Source organism: Ptychodera flava, chromosome 15 (genome assembly GCF_041260155.1).
Source record: "Ptychodera flava strain L36383 chromosome 15, AS_Pfla_20210202, whole genome shotgun sequence".
Lineage (NCBI taxonomy): Eukaryota > Metazoa > Hemichordata > Enteropneusta > Ptychoderidae > Ptychodera > Ptychodera flava.
In genome coordinates this window covers 3174304-3197700 of record NC_091942.1, presented here as the reverse complement: position 1 = coordinate 3197700, position 23397 = coordinate 3174304, and the positions used below count along the sequence as shown (strand labels likewise).

Below are 23397 nucleotides of genomic sequence, written 5' to 3'. Positions count from 1 at the left end.
ACTATCCAAGACAGAAAACATTGATATCTGAAGGATCACGTGTTTACACTTTACAGTTCTGAACAGTGAAATTATTGTGATCACCTTATTGCTTGTCAGAATTACCACTGCACATGAACATTTATGATGTGTTTATTTTCATGCAGGTATGATTTATTTGAGCTCAAAAAATTAAAAAAGTGATCACTGCATCATTTTTATGAGACACTTAGATGAACAAACATATTTTTTGGCCCGTTGGATTATACAGTTTTTGGTCTTAAATTTTTATAGTGAAGACTTAATTTTAGTTTGCCTTCTTTCATCTTTACAGAACCAGGCCAACGTTAGTGCAAAAGCTTTTGAAAACAGGCAGGCGCAGAGAACAACTCTGAGTAAGACAGACATCATGAGGGCCAGTGATTTCAATTTCCTCATGGTCCTAGGGAAAGGCAGCTTTGGCAAGGTAATTGTATTCCTCTACAGCTTCCTACGATTGATCCAATGCCCTGAGGCATTTCAAAACATTAATCTTGAGTGTTTGGAAATAAAAAAAAGCTGTGCCACGACATCATTTCAACAAACCATCATGACATTTAGTCTGCCAGGAAAAAACACCAGGGGTTTGAAATGTAGTCAGTAGCTTATCCAGTCATGAAGTGAAGCTGATTTTGCACTTTCAGTGTCAAAGGTTATCATAGGTCACATATGAAGCCAATTTTCATGTCACTGCACTTTTCCTGTCAGAAGGCCAACTATTTTACATGTACGCCAGCTTATGCCATTACCTGCACACAGTAGCGTACAAGCTCCCAGATGTTATCATGCATTCAGTTTGACCCCTGCAGTTATCAAATGCCATATTTGGTTTCATGCAAGACTGCTGTGATTCCAGTGATATCAAATGAATGAAGAGTTATACATGGCAGCATCTGTTTCCTCATACATTGTCTATGTTCTAGATTTACTGCTGATTTTGAACTCAATGGTTCAATGTTTTGCTAGTATCCTTGCATTTCTAACAAACACTCTGTACAGCAGAAATTTTTATGCCCTCGGGTCTGATACCATTGTAACACTTGCTGGCCAGGAACTGAAACTTATGATGTTTTCTTGCAACATTTTGTTCCGTTTATCAACAAAACTTTTTTAATAAGTCTTTCTTATCAATATCAGCCAGCCACCAGAGCTACAATACTTGTATTTGTGCAAATTTTCATTATTGGCAGTGAATTAAAGTCTAAACACAAGTTTGGATTCAGTTTCATTCTCATGATAGGTATCAGTAAGTGCACATTGTTTTGAGTCAAATGTCTTCTTCAAACATCTTCTTGACAATATCGAAAGAGCATTTTTGTCAAAATTAAAACCATAGTATCAATTTTACAAAAAATATCAAAATGTATACATAGAAAAGTAAAATTTGTACATATTCTAACTGTGTAACAATGCTATTATCATCAGGTCATATTTTATTAGCTCCGCTGTCAGCGACGCGGAGCTTATCAAATAGGTTGATTTTCCGTCGTCGTCCGTCGTCGTCCGTCGTCCGTCGTCCGTCGTCCGTCGTCGTCGTCGTCGTCGTCGTCCGTCAACAATTGCCTTCTCCTCTGAAACCGCAAGTCCAATTGCTTTGAAATTTTATATGCGGTTCACTTGGGGTGACCTCACTTAAGTTTGTTCAAATCGTGGTGAAATTTGCATATTTGTATTTTTGGGGCATTTTTTGGTGTTTTTGGTAAAAAATCTTCTTTTCTCAAACCGCTTGTCCGATTGCTTTGAAATTTAATATGCAGTTTACTTATGGTGACTTCAGTCAGATTTCTTCAAATCGTGGTGAAATTTGCATATTTGTATTTTTAAGGCAATTTTTTGTCATTTTTGGTAAAAAAATCTTTAAAAATCTTCTTCTTCAAAACTACCGGTCAGATAGCTTTGAAATTTGGTACATATGTCCCTAGGGATGATCTATTTAAGATTTGTTCAAATTGTGAAGAAATATGCAAATTTGCATTTTTAAGGCAATTTTTGCCATTTTTGGTCAAAAAATGTATTTCTCAAAAAGTACTGGTCTGATAGTTTTGAAATTTGGTATACAGGTTTCTATAGATGCACTTAGTAATATATATTGAATTTCTGATGAAATCTGTAATTTTGTATTTTTGGGCAATTTTTGCCGTTTTTGGTCAAAAAATGTGTATTGCCAAAACTACTCATCTGATAGCTTTGAAATTTGGTATAGAGGTTCCTACACATGAACTAAATGATATGTATTGAAATTATGATGAAATCTGCAATTTTGTATTTTTGGGGCAATTTTTGCCAATTTTGGTCAAAAAATGTGTATTTCCAAAAGTACTCATCTGATAGCTTTGCAATTTAGTATACAGGTTCCTACAGATCACCTTAATGATATTTGTAGAAATTATGATGAAATCTGCGATTTTGTAATTTTGGGGCAATTTTTGCTATTTTTGGTCAAAAAACGTGTTTCTCAAAAGTACTGGTCTGATAGCTTTGAAATTTGGTATACAGGTTCCTACAGATGAGCTAAGTAATATATATTTAATTTCTCCTGAAATCTGTAATTTTGTATTTTTGGGGCAATTTTTGCAATTTTAGGTCAAAAAATGTGTATTTCAACAACTGCTCATCTGATAGCTTTGAAATTTGGTATACAGGTTTCCATAGATGAACTACATGATATTTATTGAAATAATGATGAAATCTGCAATTTTGAATTTTGTGGCAATTTTTCCCATTTTTGGTCAAAATATGTGTTTCTCAAAAAGTACTGGTCTAACAGCTTTGAAATTTGGTATACAGGTTTCTATAGATGAACTCAATTTGATCTTTTGAAATTATGATGAAATCTGCAATTTTTATTTTGGGGGGGCAATTGTTGCCATTTTTGGTCAGAAAATTTTATTCTCAAAACACTACTCATCAGATAGCTTTGGTTGACATGTTCCTAGGGATGATCCGATGTGATATATTCAAAGTATGATGAAATCTTCAATTGTGTATTTTTGCAGCTTATTTTAGCCACTTTTTTCTGGCCACTGCATTGAGCTATCAAAGATTTCCTCCTTCTTCATCAACATGTGTCAAAAATAGTTATTCTCTACATAAACACAGCGGAGCTATATCGGCCGCTAGGTCGCTTGTTTATTTATTTATTTATTTATTTATTTATTTATTTATTTATTTATTTATTTCAGGTTATGTTGGCAGAACGCAAGGGTACGGATGAACTATATGCCATCAAAGTCCTAAAGAAAGATGTGATAATTCAAGATGATGATGTTGAGTGTACCATGGTAGAGAAACGTGTGCTGGCCTTGTCTTCAAAACCACCATTCCTAGTTCAGCTGCATTCATGTTTCCAGACTATGGTGAGTACTGCCACCTCAGCTTTGGCATCCAAGTTCATATTGATTGTTCTATCAGTTCAATACTATGTACTGAGTGTTTCAACAACAGCAGACAGGCCTTGAAATAATTTGTCTGCATGTCTGAACAGAGGCACTTCCATATGGGGAGCATATAGGCTAGCTACCAAGGGGTATGGAACGCCGTAGCTGTCATAAATGCATTTTAAGCACATTATATTTTCCAATTTCAGAACATGATTCGCATTTTCATAATATGCTAAGCATTACTCCCACGTCACTACGCTTTGAGATGAACATTTTGACATTTACAATAACGTTATTGGCATTCAATAAATCATGTTAGGCATTTGCAATACGTTTGTACGCATCCAGTTAATCATGCTAGGCATTACTCTTACGGTATTAAGCATTGAGATGGTCATGTAAGGCATTTGCAATGACATTATTCGCATTCAGTTAATCATGTTAAGCATTTGCAAAAACATCATTCGCATTTAGTTGATTATGTTTGGCATTTTAAGCAACATCATTTGCATTTAGTTAATCATGATAGGCATTCACAATAGCTTTGTAGGCATTCAGTTATTTATATTGGCATTTTCATAAATGTTACAGAAAATTTAGTTGACTGTTAAATGCATTCAGTTTGTTATTTTAGGCATTTCAAACACTGATATGACCATTTTTAAAAATATGACCATTTTTTAAAAATTGTAAGCATTTTTATTACTGTTATATCCTTGTGACTGATTTTTTGAGGCATTTATTTGGTCATTTTACGAACATTTAACAATTTGATAGGCTTTTAATTAATTATTTTACCACTTTACAAACGTTGGAGTCATGTAAGTAATGATTTTTAGAATCAGCGAGATTTTTAAGGCGTTTCATCTATTATGACAGGTATTTGTAATAATGTAAAAAGTTACCATAGACACTTCGCCATTTATCTTAGGCATTAGCAATACAGGCCTTGGCAATAGCTTTGCATACAAGTATGACATCATGGTTGGTATTTTTAACATTCCGTTGAAGTATCTTTTTTCAAGGAGGGATGACCTCTAACCTCAAATGATTCTATTTTCCGAGTGACCTCTGAACCCAAATGAGTCATTCGCGAAAAATGATCAGATCAACTAACAAAAACGTATGAAATATCTTCTTTTAGGCTTTCACATGGTTGACACTTTATTTTGTGACAGGAATCACCACATGTAAGTCACATGAAAAGAATATAAATGATTTTCCAACAATGCATTGCTTTCACAGCAAGTGTAAGCTCACTGTACTGACCTAGAACTGAACTGATACTAATATCTATTCAAAATGAAGACGATGGCGGAGATTCTTGCCTCTCATAACCTTGGGGACGTAATTGATACTTTTGAGGGACATCTTGTGGTATCTCGATCTCGATCTTGTGGTATACAAAGGTCAACGACATAACAGTGAGAAAATACTGGACATAAGAACACACACGAAAACCACAGATACGTTTCAATTCCTACATAGAACATCATGCCATCCAAAATCTACCTTTAAAGGCCTGATCAAAGGCGAAACACTAAGGTACATCAGAACGTGCAACAATGAGAATGACTTTAGTGCTAAAGTCAATTCATTCAATGCAAGATTAGTTGAACGTGGCAACAAACAGGATGAAATCTCTAGAATTTACATCACAAACAAAGTTCGCCACCAGAATTACGAAATTACAACACCAGCGAACAAAAACAGAACGAAAACACTTGTGTTCACAACAAGACATAGCCCATACATAAAGACACAAGCTATCAAACTAGCTCTGTGTGAAAACTGGGATCACATAGAAAAGGACGAAACATTAAGGAATTTATTTCCTAAACAACCGATCATCGCTTACAAAGAAATACGAACATGAGCGACACACTGATTAAGGCTAAAAACCATTGCATTAGAAACAAGTCAATGAACGAACGAACACATTACGATCCAAACATATTAAAGCATTCTGGCTTCACTGCTAGAAGCACAGGAGATCAACGATATCGACATGACATAAAACAAAAAAGATATGCACATATCTCAGGCGACTGAGGGAGAGACCGCTCTGGTTTCGAAACGTGGGGATAAAAAAAGAGTCACCGCTGTCAAGGACACATCTGACTGCGCCCACGTCTCGCCATGGCTTATTTTTAAATTAACGACTCGTTTGTTAATTTCCACACTAACAGCCAAAACACAACTCAGACACTAAACACACCAAAGCACATACAAGACGAGATGGCTGATGTGTGAAGCCACTTTCCCTTTATTACACGGCGGCGTCACCTTCACTTTCCCTGTGTTTCTGCTTGAATATACGCCTGGCATAACTGTTTAAGACGTAGCTCGAGACCCATTGTGCCGACTCCCAGTCGCATGAGTTGGCCCTCTCTCATAGATAGAACAAGCGTTGGATCGATTCGCTCAGCTTCAAAATTCGAAGCCAAAGTACTGAGAGACATTTGTTCGAGGATTCGTTTCATGGCCATGGCGAAAGGTTCGAGCTCAATGCGTACAATATCATGCGAATGCCCGTTGGAGACGATAGCAGTAAAAGTGGGTTAAAAGTGCGCGGAATTCGCGGGAGCGCTCTGTTGATTCGGACCTATTGCGCAGACTCGGAGTTGAGAACAGCGCCCTCACAAATGGGCTCTACAATGATGAAAATGCCTAAGACGATGAGCTGAATGACTTTGACTGTATTGTGCAAGCCTACTATTGACATGGTAATGAGTTGATCAATCTAACATAACAGAACAGCGCCCGCACAGTACTATAACAGTATTGCAAATGCCGAAAGTGAACAATCGAGTGCCTTCAACAATCACCTTAATTGTCTATAACATTGTTTGAAATGCCTAACACGATCATTTAAATGTCAGTAATGTTATTGCGAATGCCTAAAATGATAATTTCAATGCCTATAACATTGTTTGAAATGCCTTACTCGATCAGTTGAATGTCAGTAATGTTATTGCAAATGCCTAAAATGATAATCTCAATGCCTATAACATTGTTTGAAATGCCTTACACGATCAGTTGAATGTCAGTAATGTTATTGCAAATGCCTAAAATGATTATTTCAATACCTATAACATTGTTTGAAATGCCTTACACGATCAGTTGAATGTCAGTAATGTTATTGCAAATGCCTAAAATGATAATCTCAATGCCTATAACATTGTTTGAAATGCCTTACACGATCAGTTGAATGTCAGTAATGTTATTGCAAATGCCTAAAATGATAATTTCAATACCGATAACATTGTTTGAAATGCCTTACACGATCAGTTGAATGTCAGTAATGTTATTGCAAATGCCTAAAATGATAATCTCAATGCAGAGTGACGTGAGAGTAATGCCTAACATGTTCTAAAAATGCGAAACAAGTTCTGAAAATGGGAAAGAGAATATGTTTAAAATGCATTTATGATAGCTACGGCGTTCCATATAGGCTAGCTACCAAGGGGCTTCCATATTGGGAGTATAATTATAAAGGCTAGCTACCTAAGGGGCTTCCATATGGGGAGTATATAGGCTAGCTACCTAAGGGGCTTCCATATGGGAAGTATATTGGCTATAGCTACCTAAGGGGCTTCCATATATGGAGTATATAGGCTAGCCACAGGGGCTTCCATATGGGGAGTATATTGGCTAGCTACCTAAGGGGCTTCCATATGGGGAGTATATAGGCTAGCTACCTAAGGGGCTTCCATATGGGAAGTATATTGGCTATAGCTACCTAAGGGGCTTCCATATATGGAGTATATAGCCTAAGCCACCTAAGTGGCTGATGTATTTCAATGCAAGATCACATTGTAGGACAAGTATTTTTCTGATCTGGACAGGTGAATTTTATTTTGGCCTGTCTAATGTCCAGACAAAGGATAAAAACAATCCTTTCAGACCGTGGCAGTGTGTTGAATTGCGACACGTTAGGCTGTTACAGTGTTGGTTAGAAGTATTGTTGGGGATATTTTGATTAATGAATCAATGGTAATTATGTACTGCTACTTGAAGTTACTGGTAACCAAAGTTTATCCCGTAGAGAGAACTAATTGTTCCTTCTTGTGATGTACAACATGCCTTGTATTACAATATATCGGCTACTCATCATCATCTGTCAAACACTGATTTAAATTCCAATAAATACCCTTAGGCACATCACTGATTTAGAATCCAGTAAATACCCTCGGGCTCCTAGACATCATCCCTGCACAAATATTTTATATCTATTTTATGTTTTTCTCCAGTTTGACAATATCATAAAAATCAAACCGTACCACTCATTGTGAGTGTCCTCAGTGCAGTGTAGAACGCATCCAGGTGAATTTTATTCATTTTGAAATATTCCTTCTCATCCTCCTAGCAGCTTATTATTCTTCTAACGTCATAACATCACAAGCCAGTGACAATCAAGAATAGAGGCCACGGCAATTTCAAAATTCCTGTAAAATACGTAAACAGAAGAATTGTAATGTATTGCTATAGCCTGAGGTGATATTTAAAATACAGGAAAACATTTGAGATGGAGACAGAGAGAGATGCTCCCAGTAATAACCTTGGAGATAGTGTCCATATATAGTCTAGAGTTTCTGGGTTAATAGACAACGTGTGCTTATGATGAGCCAGTGTGATGAAACACAGTGCACTAGTCATTCAAATGATAGACAAGCAAATTGCATCACCTAATGTTGCTGATACACCTGATGAAAGAGCCTAGCAGAGCCAGACAATAGCTTCATCAACAGTCTTCACATAGGCTGTTCACATTCATACCTCATATGCAGCGGGGACTTTTGAGAATTGCTAAGAGCACTCATCAGATGGCGTCTCAGCGATGAGTTTAACCTGTACTGAATGCTGCTCATCTGATCATGCTGGGCATAGCAATCACTTACCCCACCCACCAACACACACACACACACACACACACACATTTATCTCATTAAAATATTCCTACAGATAACCCAATTACCGTGGGTTTGCAATGTCAAATTTTCAACCTCAGTTTTTTTCCTGTCAATTTAATTGAGGTAATAGACATAGGCAAATCCTATTTTGCTAAAATGCATTCAAAGAAAACTTTCCAGCAGAGAGCCTTTCAAAAACATTAGTGTTGTTTTGGCAGATAGATACATGTATCAGTATTTCTTTCCCTGAAATCACCTACTGTGACACTCATAAACCTGTAAAATATTGTTTCACCGGAGGTGATCGATAAAAAGAACACAGCAAATTTACAAAATTGAAACTTTCACGAGAGGTGAGCAACCCTTCTTAGGTTGGTGAAGTTGTTTCTGTGATGCTGCTTTGTTTTGTTTTTTTAGCATTAATATCTGATCATACTGGTCGCTGATCAAAGCAGAATCAGTTACACATTAAGGTACTTTCTGTTTCAATGATAATACATGCATGTTAGATCGTGACATTTCCATGGCATTACCTTCATCCAAGTCTTTTCTCACATCTTTGCTACTTTTATATGGTGTATAGTACTTCGATAGGATAAGATTCCAAAAGTTTGACCAACATTCAAAGCAGTCCCCCTGTATGTTTGCCATCGTTACTCTCTTGGAACATCTTTCAGAACTATTAGGAACCATGGCAACTAAGACAGTTAATCTGTTTGAAATACCAGCGTATAACGGTGCATCATCCCTAATGGTGTATTTCTAAATTTGCTTACCTAGCAACAGTTCAGAGTATTAGACTATTGAATTTTGTTAAATGAATTTATTTTCAAATTTGGAAAATTTCAATCTGATCTCAATGTTACATCTTTTTTTTAATGTGCCAGCCAATGAAAAGATATGTGTAGCTTATTTTCAAATTTTTGTAATCTCAATTAAATGTTGAATCTGAAGTTTCAAAATATCAATATTACCTAGAATAGTCTTTATTATATGTAATGACATTTTGACACCAGTGTGTCATAGCTATTAGCCAATCCATGCATGTATCCAGCTGATGTACCGTAGATTAACTTTTATGATTTCCGGAACAATTATTGGATGGGGCAACTGTGGAAGTCTTAAAGTATTCAGCACTTATTATTCCATTTCGTTGTAGTTTTAAAAGCTTGTCAACTTTTATCCTTTGATCAAATTGAGAGAGAAAAAAATTGAGGATTTTTGACCATTTCCCTTCCTGGTAATAAAAGAATATGTCATCAACATCTGGTATAGTTTGAACAACAGTACGGTAATTGCTGCACCGTACATTCAATCCCGTCTAACTTTACTTTCCTTGACGACTCTTAGCTTTTTGTGTGATAAAAGACAATAATGTAACAAGTTTGAAAGTATCGTGACAGAATCATTGACTTGACAAAATAGTTTGACAATGGATGTTACCATAAAATTCCTAATTTAACATTGCAGCTTCTATTAGGAAATCTTTTTACAATGCCTTGGGGATCATTAAGTCAGAAAAACTACATCTGTCTTCTATTAGGCAAAAAAAAGAATTAATTGTGCTGTTCTGATAACATGGTTTTCAAAAGCAGGGTAGGTAGGTTGGCAGGAATTTTTTTATTTTGCAAAATTTTTTTAATTTTAAATGTGCATTTTCAGGGGGTTCAGGGCGGTCAAACGCTGGCCACAACATTTCCAGAAAAATGTATCATACATATAAAAAGAATAAAAACATAGAAGACTCTGACATCCTCGTTCAAGCAAAAATCAAATGCCAAGTAACAAATGTGGGAGTTTACAGGCTTTTCTTTCTTTTTTGCACTTCTGTGTTTACGTAGCTCTAACAAGTTTAGGGTCAGTAGGTAAAAAATAGGATAGGTCGGGTTATCGGAACAGCACAATTTTTTTGTTCAGCCATATGTAAATTTTTTTGTTGATATTTGCTCTCCACTCTGAAAAGAAGATAGAAAGAAGTGTTTTTTATCTGAAGTGTGAGCCAAACTTTCAGCTTTGCTTTGCTGAGATGCACTGAACACATGTCGTGGGTTTGCATTCACAAAATCAGCAGGCAATGCTTTGCCTAGCTTTGCTGAGATGCACTGAACACATGTCGTGGGTTAGGATTCACAAAATCAGCAGGCGATGCTGATTGATGTGTTTATACTGAAGTAAAGTGGAAAGGCAAAGAGAAGGAGTGGGAGGACCAAACCAGCATACAACGTGTTAATCCATCTTAATCTTACAAAGAGATAACCAGGGCAGCCTAGTGCGTCATGTGCATGTATTTTAATCCTGAGTAGACCTACGGTTGGGTTTTTTCCCTTTTTTTGAGGCAGTGGGTTGTTGTATGACGTGAAGAATTAGTTTATGCTGTCAGAAATAGAATGTCAGAGTTGATAGGATGATATTGATATTGTTATGTAGAGAATAATCAGATCCATCTTGTCTCAATTTAGTCTCTGTCTGTGTCTTCATCATTTCAGGATCGTTTGTATTTCGTCATGGAGTTTGTTAATGGAGGGGATCTAATGTACCAAATACAGCAAGTTGGAAAATTCAAGGAGCCACATGCTGTGTAAGTTGTTTCTGCATCAGACAATCTATGAAACTAACACGAGATATTATCAATTTCATCCTGCCATTTCCACCATCACTATAATAATCATTATCAATGTCGTATTGGTCATCATCAGTATTATCATGTAATTATTATCATCATCATCATCATCACAGTTATCATTATTATTATTATCACCACTATCATTATCATTATCATCATTATCACTGTTATCATTATTATTATTGTTATCACCACCATCATTATCATTATCATTATCATCATTACCACTGTCACCATATTCATCATCATAATCATCATTTAATTACTGTCAGTGCCATTGTCATAAGCATTCCCAATGCTTATAAATACAATGATCCACACAACATATGTTTTGAGACTGTGTTCATGATTTCATATTTCTTTGAGTCTATTGCCTACGTAACTTGCTGATATACTGAAGTTTTTAACATGACAGGACACTACAAGGAACGTCACGCAAGGAGAAAGCAATTTTTAGGAGATTGGAGTCCTTGAATATTCTTCTGATCATTTGGTGCCTGAGGGTGTTATTCCATTTATCCTTTATAATATGTCACGCATCAGGAAAATCTTGAGGCTATCGCGGAGAGAGCCATGACAAAATTAGTTGTGATATTTTCTACGATAAAACTTAATCTTGTAGTGAATATGTTCCTGTTGTCGTGACCACTAACGGCATTTTCCAAATTTCTGACAGTCCAGCTAAGTTGGAATTCTGGCATTTCCTTGTTGAAAACAAGGCAAGTTGTCATTTATGAATTCTGGATGGTTTTTATGGTGGCTGCAGTGCAGTGATAATGGTGTCTAGAAGATTTGCCTTTCATTGGTTTCTTTTTTATGTCCCGTAAAAGCATTACTTATTCATTGGAATTAACTTTGTTACTTCACCAGTTGATGAATCTACTAAATTAAATCTTTGCCAAATGTCAAATAGTAGTGCGGCTTATTGTTGCTTTGTTTTACCAGGAAATCGGTGAATTGAAATCTAAATGAATGAAGTTCTGAAAATAGAGATGGTAAAATTAAACCCTTTTGAAAAAAGTTCCCCTAGTAGCTGTCAAATTCTGAAATTTGTTAAGTCTTTGATATCTCTTTGTACCTTATACCATTCATTTCCCTGTAGACTTAACTAACTATGCTATTGAATTCCAGAAAGCTTTGACCGAGATTTGGAGGTAAAATGGTCAAACTAGAGGCCCAATCCCAGTAATAATACAGCCAGTAATTGCATTTCATCTCATGTTGTCACAGCATTGTGCAACTGTCAAAGGCGTTTAATGAGATTGAAACAAGTGATTGACAGTCCTGAATCAACTTCGCTTTCAAGAAGAACATCAATATTGCCAATATCCAAATATCATATAACTCTGACATTTTCCCGTGTACATTTAGCATTGTTGATGTGGTGCTGCAAAGTGCTATCAATGATATAAAGATCCATTGAGAATGACAGATCAACGTATCACTCTCCCGTTTTGAATAATTCGGTGACAAAAACTGTGTTGACATGGGAGAAACAGTAACCGCAGCTCTTGATCAATCTCATTTGTAAAGTTCATGTTCTTGGACTAGGAATACACAGGTGTGTTTGTCCATGGGTATTTTCTGTCAGTTGAAATCACCTTCTCAGGTTTCCATGTGGTTTTGAAGATCATCAGAAAAAAGACTATCCTTCAGTATGCCAGTGTTATGCCCCTGATTTCTGTGCCCCTAAGATTGTTATGAGATACCATTTGTACCAGTGCAGTAACTTCTGTTAAGATAATGTTGGAAACAAGATTACAAAGATATGAATGTGGTAAGATAAGAAAGATATAAATAGCAATAAGCAAAAATGATGCATTGGCACTTACATTATGATTTGTCCCAGACTGCAGATCTTAATCTACGGTCTTTGAAAGCACTTAGAAATGTCAGTATGTTGACTTGAAAATGTCAAAAGACAGAAACAGAGATAATGTGGTTCCTTCAGAACATGTGTTTGCTGAAGTTATGATCAGTAAATGTCAGGATTTCCTGGTCGTGTTCCGGTCTATTCAGATAGTCTTGGCAAAGCCAGACATGGGAATATTGGTAATGCATGCATGACACTAATGGCAGAGTCACTGTTATCACATTTTGAAAGGTCTGTGAACAGACCTAGCGAAGATGTTCTGCTTTTTTCATGTTTTATGTTCACGGTATGTTTGCCATCTGAGCCCGGTACTCATGAGCTGATGCTGAAAATCAGTTGAACCAACTATTCCCTTAGACTTTTAGGGGTTTTTAAAAAGTTTATAGACAATTTTTTTTCATATTTGGTAGGTGTAGCAGAATAAAGTTTCAATAGCCAACAGAACTGCATTTTCAAATCCACTCATCTTTGTTGAAGACCAGGATGTTGGTGATAGCATTGCTCTTATCATCATCAAGTTATGCACACCTTGTAAGATATGATGGTGTGCCATCTCTATTCTGAGATGGATGCCATAAAAATGCAAGACACTGATTATGAAAAATCACTGGCCAAAGTTTTATTATTATCTGACAAATCTGACAGTGTTCATATCTCAAGAAATATGGCACTCATGAAGACTTGATTATGTTGCATGCATTCCTTGGAATCTGAACGGCACTAGGTTATCATTGCTTGGAATCTAAACAGCTCTAGATTATCATTTCTTGGAATCTGAACAGCACTAGATTATCATTCCTTGGAATCTGAACAGCACTAGATTATCATTCCTTGGAATCTGAGATTATCATTCCTTGGAATCTGAACAGCACTAGATTATCATTCCTTGGAATCTGAACAGCACTAGATTATCATTCCTTGGAATCTGAACATCACTAGATTATCATCTTTGAAATCTGAACAGCACTAGATTATCATTTCTTGGAATCTGAACATCACTAGATTATCATTCCTTGGAATCTGAACAGCACTAGATTATCATTCCTTAGAATCTGAGATTATCATTCCTTGGAATCTGAACAGCACTAGATTATCATTCCTTGGAATCTGAACGGCACTAGCTTATCATTCCTTGGAATCTGAACAGCACTAGATGCAACACGTCTCCAGGCCATCCAACCATCAGTTTCAAAGGCACATGTTGCGTTCAACCTCTAGTGTACCAAAATTTTCCCCTGTGTGAGCGATGCATTATTGGAGTGATTTCCCTCAAGTGCACAGCAGTTTGTTCCTCGTCTATCGCAGACATTTAGCAAAACTGAGTCTATGGAAGACCGATGATACCAATCTCAGAAATGAGAGTTGACCAAACAGTTAGAATTCATCAGTCCTAACCAAGACAGATGGATGTCAATGACTTAATTACAGGAATCAAATATGGAGCAAAAGGAATACTCAGTTCCTGATAACTGTAATCAAAACCTTTGGCTATTTTTGATAATAATACTTATAACTTCCTGTTCTGCCTATATCATGCATATTACTGTTAAGCAGCTTCACAGTATGTCTGTCCTCTTTTATTTGAAATGTATAGCATTTGTATTGTGTTTCACAATTTATTGTCTTTTTGTGATGGAAATTTTGGAATTATATTATGTATCTATCAAAAGAAAAAAAAAACTCGAGGAGACCTCCCTAGAGCATGGACCAAAAATGGTATTAATCAGTCTGACAACCGTTTTTGTGTAAAACTAAAAATATAAAAGATGACAGTGGTCATCAGAGAAAATGAAACCACATGAAGATGGACAACAGGTTTCCTGCTGATTCATGTACAGTACTGGTAAATGCCTTGCATACGGTTTCAGACATCCATAACACTCGCAGCAATTTCCTGATGTAATAAATCCATCGCTCTTGTGTCTGCTTGCTGCCAGTGAAACACATCTGACCATATGTTGTACTTGCTGTGAAAAGAACTCATTATCCGCGTTGTATCAAATTTTTACAGCTAGCATTCATACCAGTCTTTGATAATATCCAGTACATTTTCTGATGTGATAATCCAAACCTGAGTGTTTTCCATATGACTTCACTACAGGGGACATTGTCCTCTCAGACTCCATAACACTGTGGGTCACCTTTAGGACATGGGTGTGATCATCTGTTCATGTAAAAATTCAGATAGATTAAATTGGTCTGTTGTACCGTATGTTTTTTTTATTAATTCTGCTTCATGAAAATTGTCAAAATTTTGTCTGTGTTCTCCTCAGTAATAATACTAATCAGATAATAATAATAATAATGATAATAATAATAATAATAATAATTTTATTGCACTACTATATCATTTGTGGATACAGTATGGTAAAATAATAATAATGAAAATAATAAACAATAATTTTAAAAAAAAGGTAATCATAAAAACTAATTATTTAAAAAATATGAGACAGGGAAGGAGGTAAAAGTTTCCTCCTCGACAAAAATATCTAAAAGATAAACTTTCAACCAACAACCAAAAACACAAACCATGAATTTAGATACATGTACAATCAATCAAATGCTGCGGTAAAATATGAAGATCAGTTGACAAGACAAGCAAAAAAAGTCAGTGAAACTTCCTAGAGCATTTGTTAGAGTCAATTACACATACTGAGATATGTAAAGGACTTTCTATAGTATTATCACTTGGCTTTGATCAGATTTGTATTTGCATGTAAGGTGATAGACGTTTGAATTACCAATGGCAGTGATGTCTTGCCATCTTATTTTCGAACATTGAATTTTGACTTGAATATCATGAAATGTGTTGTCTAAATCCAGCAATCTGATGGGCTAAAGGTGGGGTTTATATCCTTTCAAGTGGAAAACCTTGGCAATGAACAGTAACAAATGAACATAAACTGAGAATCTAAGCATTCCTAATTGTTGTCTGCATACAGTAGAATCAGCAAACTCTCACTGACTTCAAAATTCTAAGGGTCAAAACTCGCAGCCACGGGTCAGTTCTAATTTACTTGATACTTAAACAGCTCAGTAAACCAAGCAATGAAGAGTTTATCAAAGCAATGATACAGGGATGTACACCATCAACTATAGCATTGCCGTCAGTTTGCAGTTGAAATACTTCCACAAGTACATTCAACTCTCGGCTGATATGTTCCAGAAGATAAAATCCCAGAACTTGTATCCCTTTCATGACATTTCATTCGAAATTACACATTTATCCAACTGCTTTACGATTATTTTCCCACCAAATATGCTAATTTTCCCTTTGGAGGTCTTGTACTTACTGCCTTATACCCTTGCTTGCTTTTTATAACCTTGAAATCCAACAGTGTCCATTTGTATCACTTCATTTCTCGCTGGATATGTTTATTACATGTTTAAATGCAGTACTTGTAAAATATAACACCATTATATTACCATGCCCTACCCGTCGCATTTTGATTGGTCGAGCTGAACCATGTGACTGACCACAAATACACAGTAATGGTTTGTTTACATGCCCGTGAATATGAATAATAAGATACACAACTCAAAGTATCATAACTTTACAGCTTAAACGTAAATCATAATCAATCACAAAATAAAATGGAGCACTTGCAGATCAAGTTGAGATACTTTTTTCTGAAAACATCTTCGGATTTGCCAATTTTTTACAGCGCACGTGACAGTGCGTCGCGTAATGCTCAGTTTCTTGGGCCCAGTTGTCGTTCGCTCCTTTGAAGGTTTTCTTGGGTTTGCTGTTAATATAATGGAAATAACAGACTCCGCTCTGACCATTAACGTTTATTTGTGGGTGCGGGCTCGAGGAAAGCCAAATTAACAGGCTCGGCAAGCCTCGCCCGTTAATTTTTGGCTTTCCTCTCGCCCTTGCCCACAAATAAACGTTAATGGTCAGCGCGTCGCCCGTTATTTCTATAGTAAAATTGCGGCATTTCACATTATCTTTTCACTGTACCTTGGTTTATACACAACCTGCAACAGGCTTGATTATGACATCAAATGGCAAAGTGATTACAAGCTTAGAGTACATTCACTGGTAGTTATTACTATGGATATTCTGTATTAAGCAATTCAGCAACAAGCAGATTTAACGTTGTCTTTCACGCCAGTGCTCCAAGGGGTCATCAATAATAAAAGCTGACACACGACAAACGTAATTCTTGCGTTTAGGGGGGAGGGGTAAAAGCTCATTTCGTTTTGTGTGTGTCAAAATGGCATAAGGATTTTAATCTATTGTTTACGAAGTTCGACTTTGGAGCAAGAACGCAATACTACTGTTGTGTTCATCGAGAACAGAATGACCACAAAATACGGAGACAGAAAATACAACAAAAAGACATAAATGTGAAATAAAAACTTCTATGCTTTTTCAACGTGAAACATGTACGTGCAACATTTTCCTACGTGCGCAACACATTAAAATGTTCTGTGTCTTAAAAAGTGACACGCGTAAAGTGGAGGTCTATTAATTAATGTGTACTTCGGGTATTTTTTCATGGGTGTGCGGATCGGAGAGATGCCTGTGGGTTTGTCAGGAACGGCATTATAATACGAAATTGATTTCACATAAGAACTTTTGTTTTGAGGGGGGAGGGAGGGGGTTTCAAGTAAAACGAAGGAATTACGTTTCTTGTACGTTAGCTTTTATTATCGACGGACCCTAACTACCAGGTGTGATTTGACATCAGCTTAGAATGAAAGACTTAAAGCAGTGTGCATGAAACATCCCTTCACAATAAACCATTCAGTTTATTGTCAGCATATGAGTAGCTATAGTGATGCATTCTGTAGCTTTTTATCTGGCTTAGATTTGTAGTCGGCAAAACCGCATAAATAAGAGATCAGGGAAAATATTGACTTCACGGGATTGGTATCAAGGATGTACTGTAGAATCATGGGTAATCTGCTAAATGATTCACAATTGGGTTTGATACTACCAGCAAGTTAACAGTTAAGACCAAAAGGAAAATTGATGATGTCAGAGAAAAGGTTTTTCAAAACAGGGCGAGAAAATATGGTCAGTTTAAGGCTTCAAGACAGTTCAGACATGGTAATGACATACAATTCAGTCAAATGTGCATATTGGTCACATACGGGACCAAGGAAAAGTGACAACAGTTGTCACTTTTCGATATGGTCTTTCTATTTAGGGCAATTTTTGCCATTATTTTTGATGTTTGTAGTGTTCAATGAGGTGAATTTATGACAATTAACAGTTTAATAAAATTCAATATCACAAATCTATGGAAAATCATAGTAAATGCAGTCAAACTCTGAAACAATTATTGTGATGCAGATATAAATTTAGCTGCATAGAGTCATTTCTTGCAAGCTTTCAGTAGTAAGTATAATTTTTACAAAAGTTGGAGAGAGTCAGATATGCTGTCCATTATATACATGTAGCATATAATTATTGTTAGAATCTGGTTCAAAAACTGTGATTGTAACAGGTTTTGATTTTCAAAATGAGTGGCCACTGACCACGCAAGAGATGTGGCTGTTCTGTAGAGGGCCTTGTTAAAGAGGTGACTGCTCTGTAAGAGTGACAAACAATGAATGTACTAAGTCTTATAAATTGCACCGTACAAGACAAGTGGAAAACTCTACTTTCTAGTTAGCATCGTTTAAGCAATGATGCAGTGATTTCAAACTGTTCTATTCCTGAGCCGAGACAATAGAACGTAACACATCAAGTTTCCTGAGTTACATATACTTTCTCAGTTTGGTATGTGGTACATTTATTATAATAATGGACATGCAGTCAAGCTTGGTATGGTTTACTCGGGGAGATATCCACAGAAACAGCATGACTCAGAATTTTTTTCTGGCCAAGAAATGTCAAAAAATGAGATTGATGTGTTGGTAGTAGGGCTAAATGTAAAAGATAGCATCGAGGACTGGGTGATCATCCATTTTTCTTATCTGATTCAATAGGTTCTACGCTGCAGAGATTGCAGTTGGGCTGTTCTATCTCCATGGAAAGGGCATTGTCTATCGTGATTTGAAACTTGATAATGTCATGCTAGACTCCGACGGACACATCAAAATCGCCGACTTTGGAATGTGTAAAGAAAACATGTTTAACAGCTCTACAACACGAACGTTCTGTGGCACTCCAGATTACATTGCGCCGGAGGTAGGATCTCCCATTTGGATTTTTGTTTTTATCTTTGCCTAATGAGAACACTATTCAGTCGTAATGTTGCAGTTTGTTATGAATGTTGGTCATGTTGAGATTTGTGACATAGAAAATGGATATATAGCTAATTCGTATGCCACAGTTCAATTGTTATTTTACAAAAATAAATATTTGTCTGAAATTTTTGCCAAGACTGACGTGATACAAAAGGCTGAATTGGCATTTCATGTTTTGCTTGAAGCAACAACAATCACATCCCTTATGTTTAGGGATCAGACCACAAGTTGTAGCAATAAACTCATGTGCAAAATTTTTGTCTGAATCTCTTTTTGTAGCAGAAGCCAGTGTTGCACATGCAGTGATGTATTTTGCCTCGTGATTATCAAATGGACAATAGAATGAATATTAAAGGAGTATATTAGCTTTGTCACTAATGAAATTTGGTTTTTGAAGGTCATACTGTGATCTCTCTAAGATTTGCATTTCATAAGTTTTGACAGGTTTTAGCCATATGTATTTATTTATTCCAGTATGATAGCACAATCTGTGTGTCTAATTTACAATTTAGGTTGACATGACTAAACTAACATACAGTCTATAACAGAAAATCCATTGTTTCATCGTTTAAGGTATACTGTCACCTGTTCCAATTTTGCCACAGTTACCATGGAATGACAAAATCTTACCAATCACAGATTTTAAGCGGGTGGCCGCTTTTAAAAAACAGCACCCTCACATGGGCATTTTGAATACCAAGGAATGCCCCTTTAAATACCAAGGAATGCCCCTTTGACCATATATGGGCATATTTAGATTACAGGTGACTGTATAGCTTTAAATACTGAAGGCATCTGATATCCTAATATTCTATACTTCATCTTACATCTTGACACAACTTTGTCTGATTCCATTGGAAATAGAGTGTGCATATTATCAGTATTTTGTTGAAATTATGGTAAAACTTTCCAATCTTTTGGAATTTTTTAATTTTTCAAATTCTTCTTTTCAGTAATAACTCCTCTGGATACTTTACAGTTTCACAGTTTCATACCTAATTCATAATCATCTGAATTATGACAAAATCTGTAATTTTATATTTTCAGAGATAATTCGAACTGAGTCTCTCAATTTTGAACCTTGGCTGCTCATCACAAGTTTTTGAAATTATTCCACTGGTTCTTGGATTCTCCTAAATAAATACCAGATTACTGTCGTTGATGCTATTTGTCTCAAATATCAAAGCAATCCTGGATCAGCTGCTTGGCTACTTTACTTATTTCTCTATGAGGTTAGCCCAGTGTCTCAGTTCAGTATCAATTCTGTAATTTATTACATTGTAGATATTCCCAAATACATTAGAGTTAGCATGAAATGACGGTGATTCACAATTCCTGAATAGTACACCTTTTATCATCTTTATCTTCTTTGCTATGAAGTAGTCAGCTCACTGTCTTTATGAGATAGCAAACAAATCTAACAGGTTGGATATTTAAGTTAAACAGAATCAAGTCACTGTTACTGAGGGATGTATCACAATTATGGGGAAATAAGCCCTTCAAATCAGACTGAACATAAAATACCTTACATGGTCTCTAAGGGTAGGTGATCTGTCAGATGCAATGTCCGATAGGGCCTTTGTAACATCTCATGAGTACTCATTGTGTATACTTGAAAAAAGAAATCACCGAAGCATGTCAGTGTGGCAGCATTGCTGATGGATTCATCATATCTAAAATACTGTAAATGACAAAGAGTTCTGCCGTGGAGATGACTGTAATTGCCTCCAATATTCACAAAACACAGTAGGTTTTAAAGTGCTCAAAAGGCTGAAACAATAACAGACAAATAAATTTTTAGGGTAGCCATGTGAGATTTACACGTAGTTTAATAGAACACTAATGCGTGGAGTCTGCGGCATTGCCTTGTGAAATTTGTGTTTTGCTGACTTGGTGATGAAATTAAAGATTTTTGTGGAAAAATATTACAAGAACCTAAATTGGCAAATATTTCTTTTTGCTGCTTTTAATTTTGAGTAAGACTCATTAAATTTTTAAACTCAATCCATTCTAGTCAGGGCATGGATATCTTTGTACAACTTCCCAATCAATTTTAAGTCAGGGTTGGATGTACTTCGTGATGAAATGATTATCCTGAAAGCCATTCAGAAACTAGGTCAAATTATGCCCGGTGTAAGGTCATAGCAAGTTCATCTATCCGCCTACAGATATCAATATCTTGTCCCAGTTGGCCTTACTCCAAGGAAAGAGAAGCTTGCAAAGATTCCTTGGAAAAGTTATCAGGCCTCCCAAATGCTAAATATAGAACAGCTTTCTTATCAAAGATATTGCAGTCTCTAAAATACCACACACAATTCTACAATGCTGGCTCTACTATCAGTTGTACTGGTGCTGTAGTAAAATGTATACGATAGATATGGCTACCATTTACAACAGAGTGACTGCAGTTACTGCATGCTACAAATACATAGACAGTAATAGCAAAGCCCCTATTAGGCATTCTCAAGGCCACTACAAATTCATTGCTACAAATACTCACGTGCAAAAGATGATGCTACCCTTGATGATAAAGATATCACTTTTTCAACACTAAAGATACCACAGTCCCTGAGTAACGTTATAACAATCCCAAGGCTGAATTCTTGAAATCTGTATCATTCAAAAACATATCTTAATGTTTTTGTTGCAAGTAATAATAATAATAATAATAATAATCTTTATTACCCTTAATCATAATAATATTACAATTCAATGATGAATGTACATCTGAGTTGTGCTGTGATAAAGGGTAAATGGAAACGGAAAATAGCAAATGCTAGTCTAGTCCGTTCCCAAAGCCATTTGATGTTAAAGCAAGGAAACAAAGAAGAAAAAAGAAAACTGAAGTATATCGAGGGTAGTGTACATGAAAGTAGTGGGATTGCAAAGTAACCTAATTGTAACAAAGTAACTAAGTGAATAAAAGAACAACATAGACAGACTCCTGTCTCTAATACGCGGTATTCTCCCACAGCCGTCAGTCCCTGCCAGAGTATTATTAGGCATAATCGGGACGATGGTATCCATGATAGACATCGTCCCATGGGCTCGACTTCGTTTACGCCCAATTCAGCTGTACCTCCTGTCAATGTGGCGGCCAAATCGGCATGCCATAACATATCCGATCCCTGTCAGACCTGCCCTGCGTTACCACCTATTATGGTGGGAGGACACGGAGAATTTACAGCGGGGTGTTTCGCTGAAAACTGTCAGGCCCGACAAGTTCCTTTTTACAGATGCTTCTACCACAGGATGGGGTGCGCATCTGGACGACCTGTATGCAGCAGGTCAGTGGACAGTGGCCGAGGGCAGGAGGCACATAAACTGGTTGGAGCTACAAGCAGTTTTCTTAGCTCTTCAGCGCTTTGAAGCTTCAGTGGCCAACCAGAGTGTCCTCGTCAATACAGACAATTCCACGGTAGTTGCCTATATAAACAAAATGGGGGGGACGAGATCTCCCACCCTTTGTTTCCTGGCGTGGAATCTATTGATGTGGTGCAAAGATCACAATGTTCGTCTCCAAGCCCGGCATCTGCCGGGCAAACGAAACCACATAGCGGATGCCCCTATCGCGGAACCGCTTCGTGCAACCGACAGAGTGGGCACTACCTCAGACCATTGTGAACCAGATATTTGCAATTTGGGGAACCCCAATGTTAGACCTATTTGCAACATTCAGAAATCGCAAGCTCCCGCTCTTTGTGTCGCCGATACCGGATCACAGAGCAGTAGGAGTAGACGCCCTATCAATGTCTTGGGAGAACATAACAGCATACGCGTTTCCCCCTCTACCACTGCTTCCACTAGTACTCAAGAAGTTAGCAGAGGAGAGGACAATTATAACTCTAATAGCCCCATTGTGGCCGAAAAGGCCTTGGTTTCCGATGCTATTAGATCTGATAATAGATTTCCCTTTGAAACTGCCTCAAAGAGAAGATCTGCTATCCCAGGGGACACTCCTAACTCACCCGGAACCAAGCGTGTTCCACCTTCACGCGTTCAAGTTGTCGAGCAAGCCCTCATTGAGAGAGGGTTTTCTAAGGCAACTGCCGCCGTTATCGCCAGACCACAGCGAGCCAGTACTCTGGCAACCTATGAAGACAAATGGCGGAAGTTCTGTGATTGGTGTGGTGAAGTCATATAGATGTTGTAGCCCTTAATGCATGTCTTGGTGTAAACTATTTTACTTCCATTTGTGAACTTGAAAATAACCCACAGTAGTGTTTTATGAAAAATAAAATTGTCCATACCATCAGGGGCTATGTACTGTTCTCTCTAGAGTGTTTCTGACCACTTTCTTTACTCAGGATACACAAATCTTGCTGGCTATGTCCTGTTATTCTGGGAATGGCTTTGTGTTGATGAAAGCAGGTGATTGATGAGATA

At 36.8% G+C, this 23397-nt stretch overlaps 1 protein-coding gene across 3 annotated transcripts in view; it reads left to right on the top strand.

Moving 5' to 3' along the window:
* LOC139150907 (protein kinase C beta type-like) overlaps positions 1 to 23397 on the top strand; it is a 178444-nt gene that overhangs the window by 138181 nt on the left and 16866 nt on the right. For all 3 annotated transcript variants that reach the window (XM_070723369.1, XM_070723367.1, XM_070723368.1), the window contains exons 8-11: positions 314 to 445; positions 3201 to 3374; positions 10798 to 10889; positions 18751 to 18952. In XM_070723369.1, coding sequence (XP_070579470.1) covers positions 314 to 445; positions 3201 to 3374; positions 10798 to 10889; positions 18751 to 18952 — 600 coding nt within the window. The remainder of the gene's footprint in view (positions 1 to 313; positions 446 to 3200; positions 3375 to 10797; positions 10890 to 18750; positions 18953 to 23397) is intronic.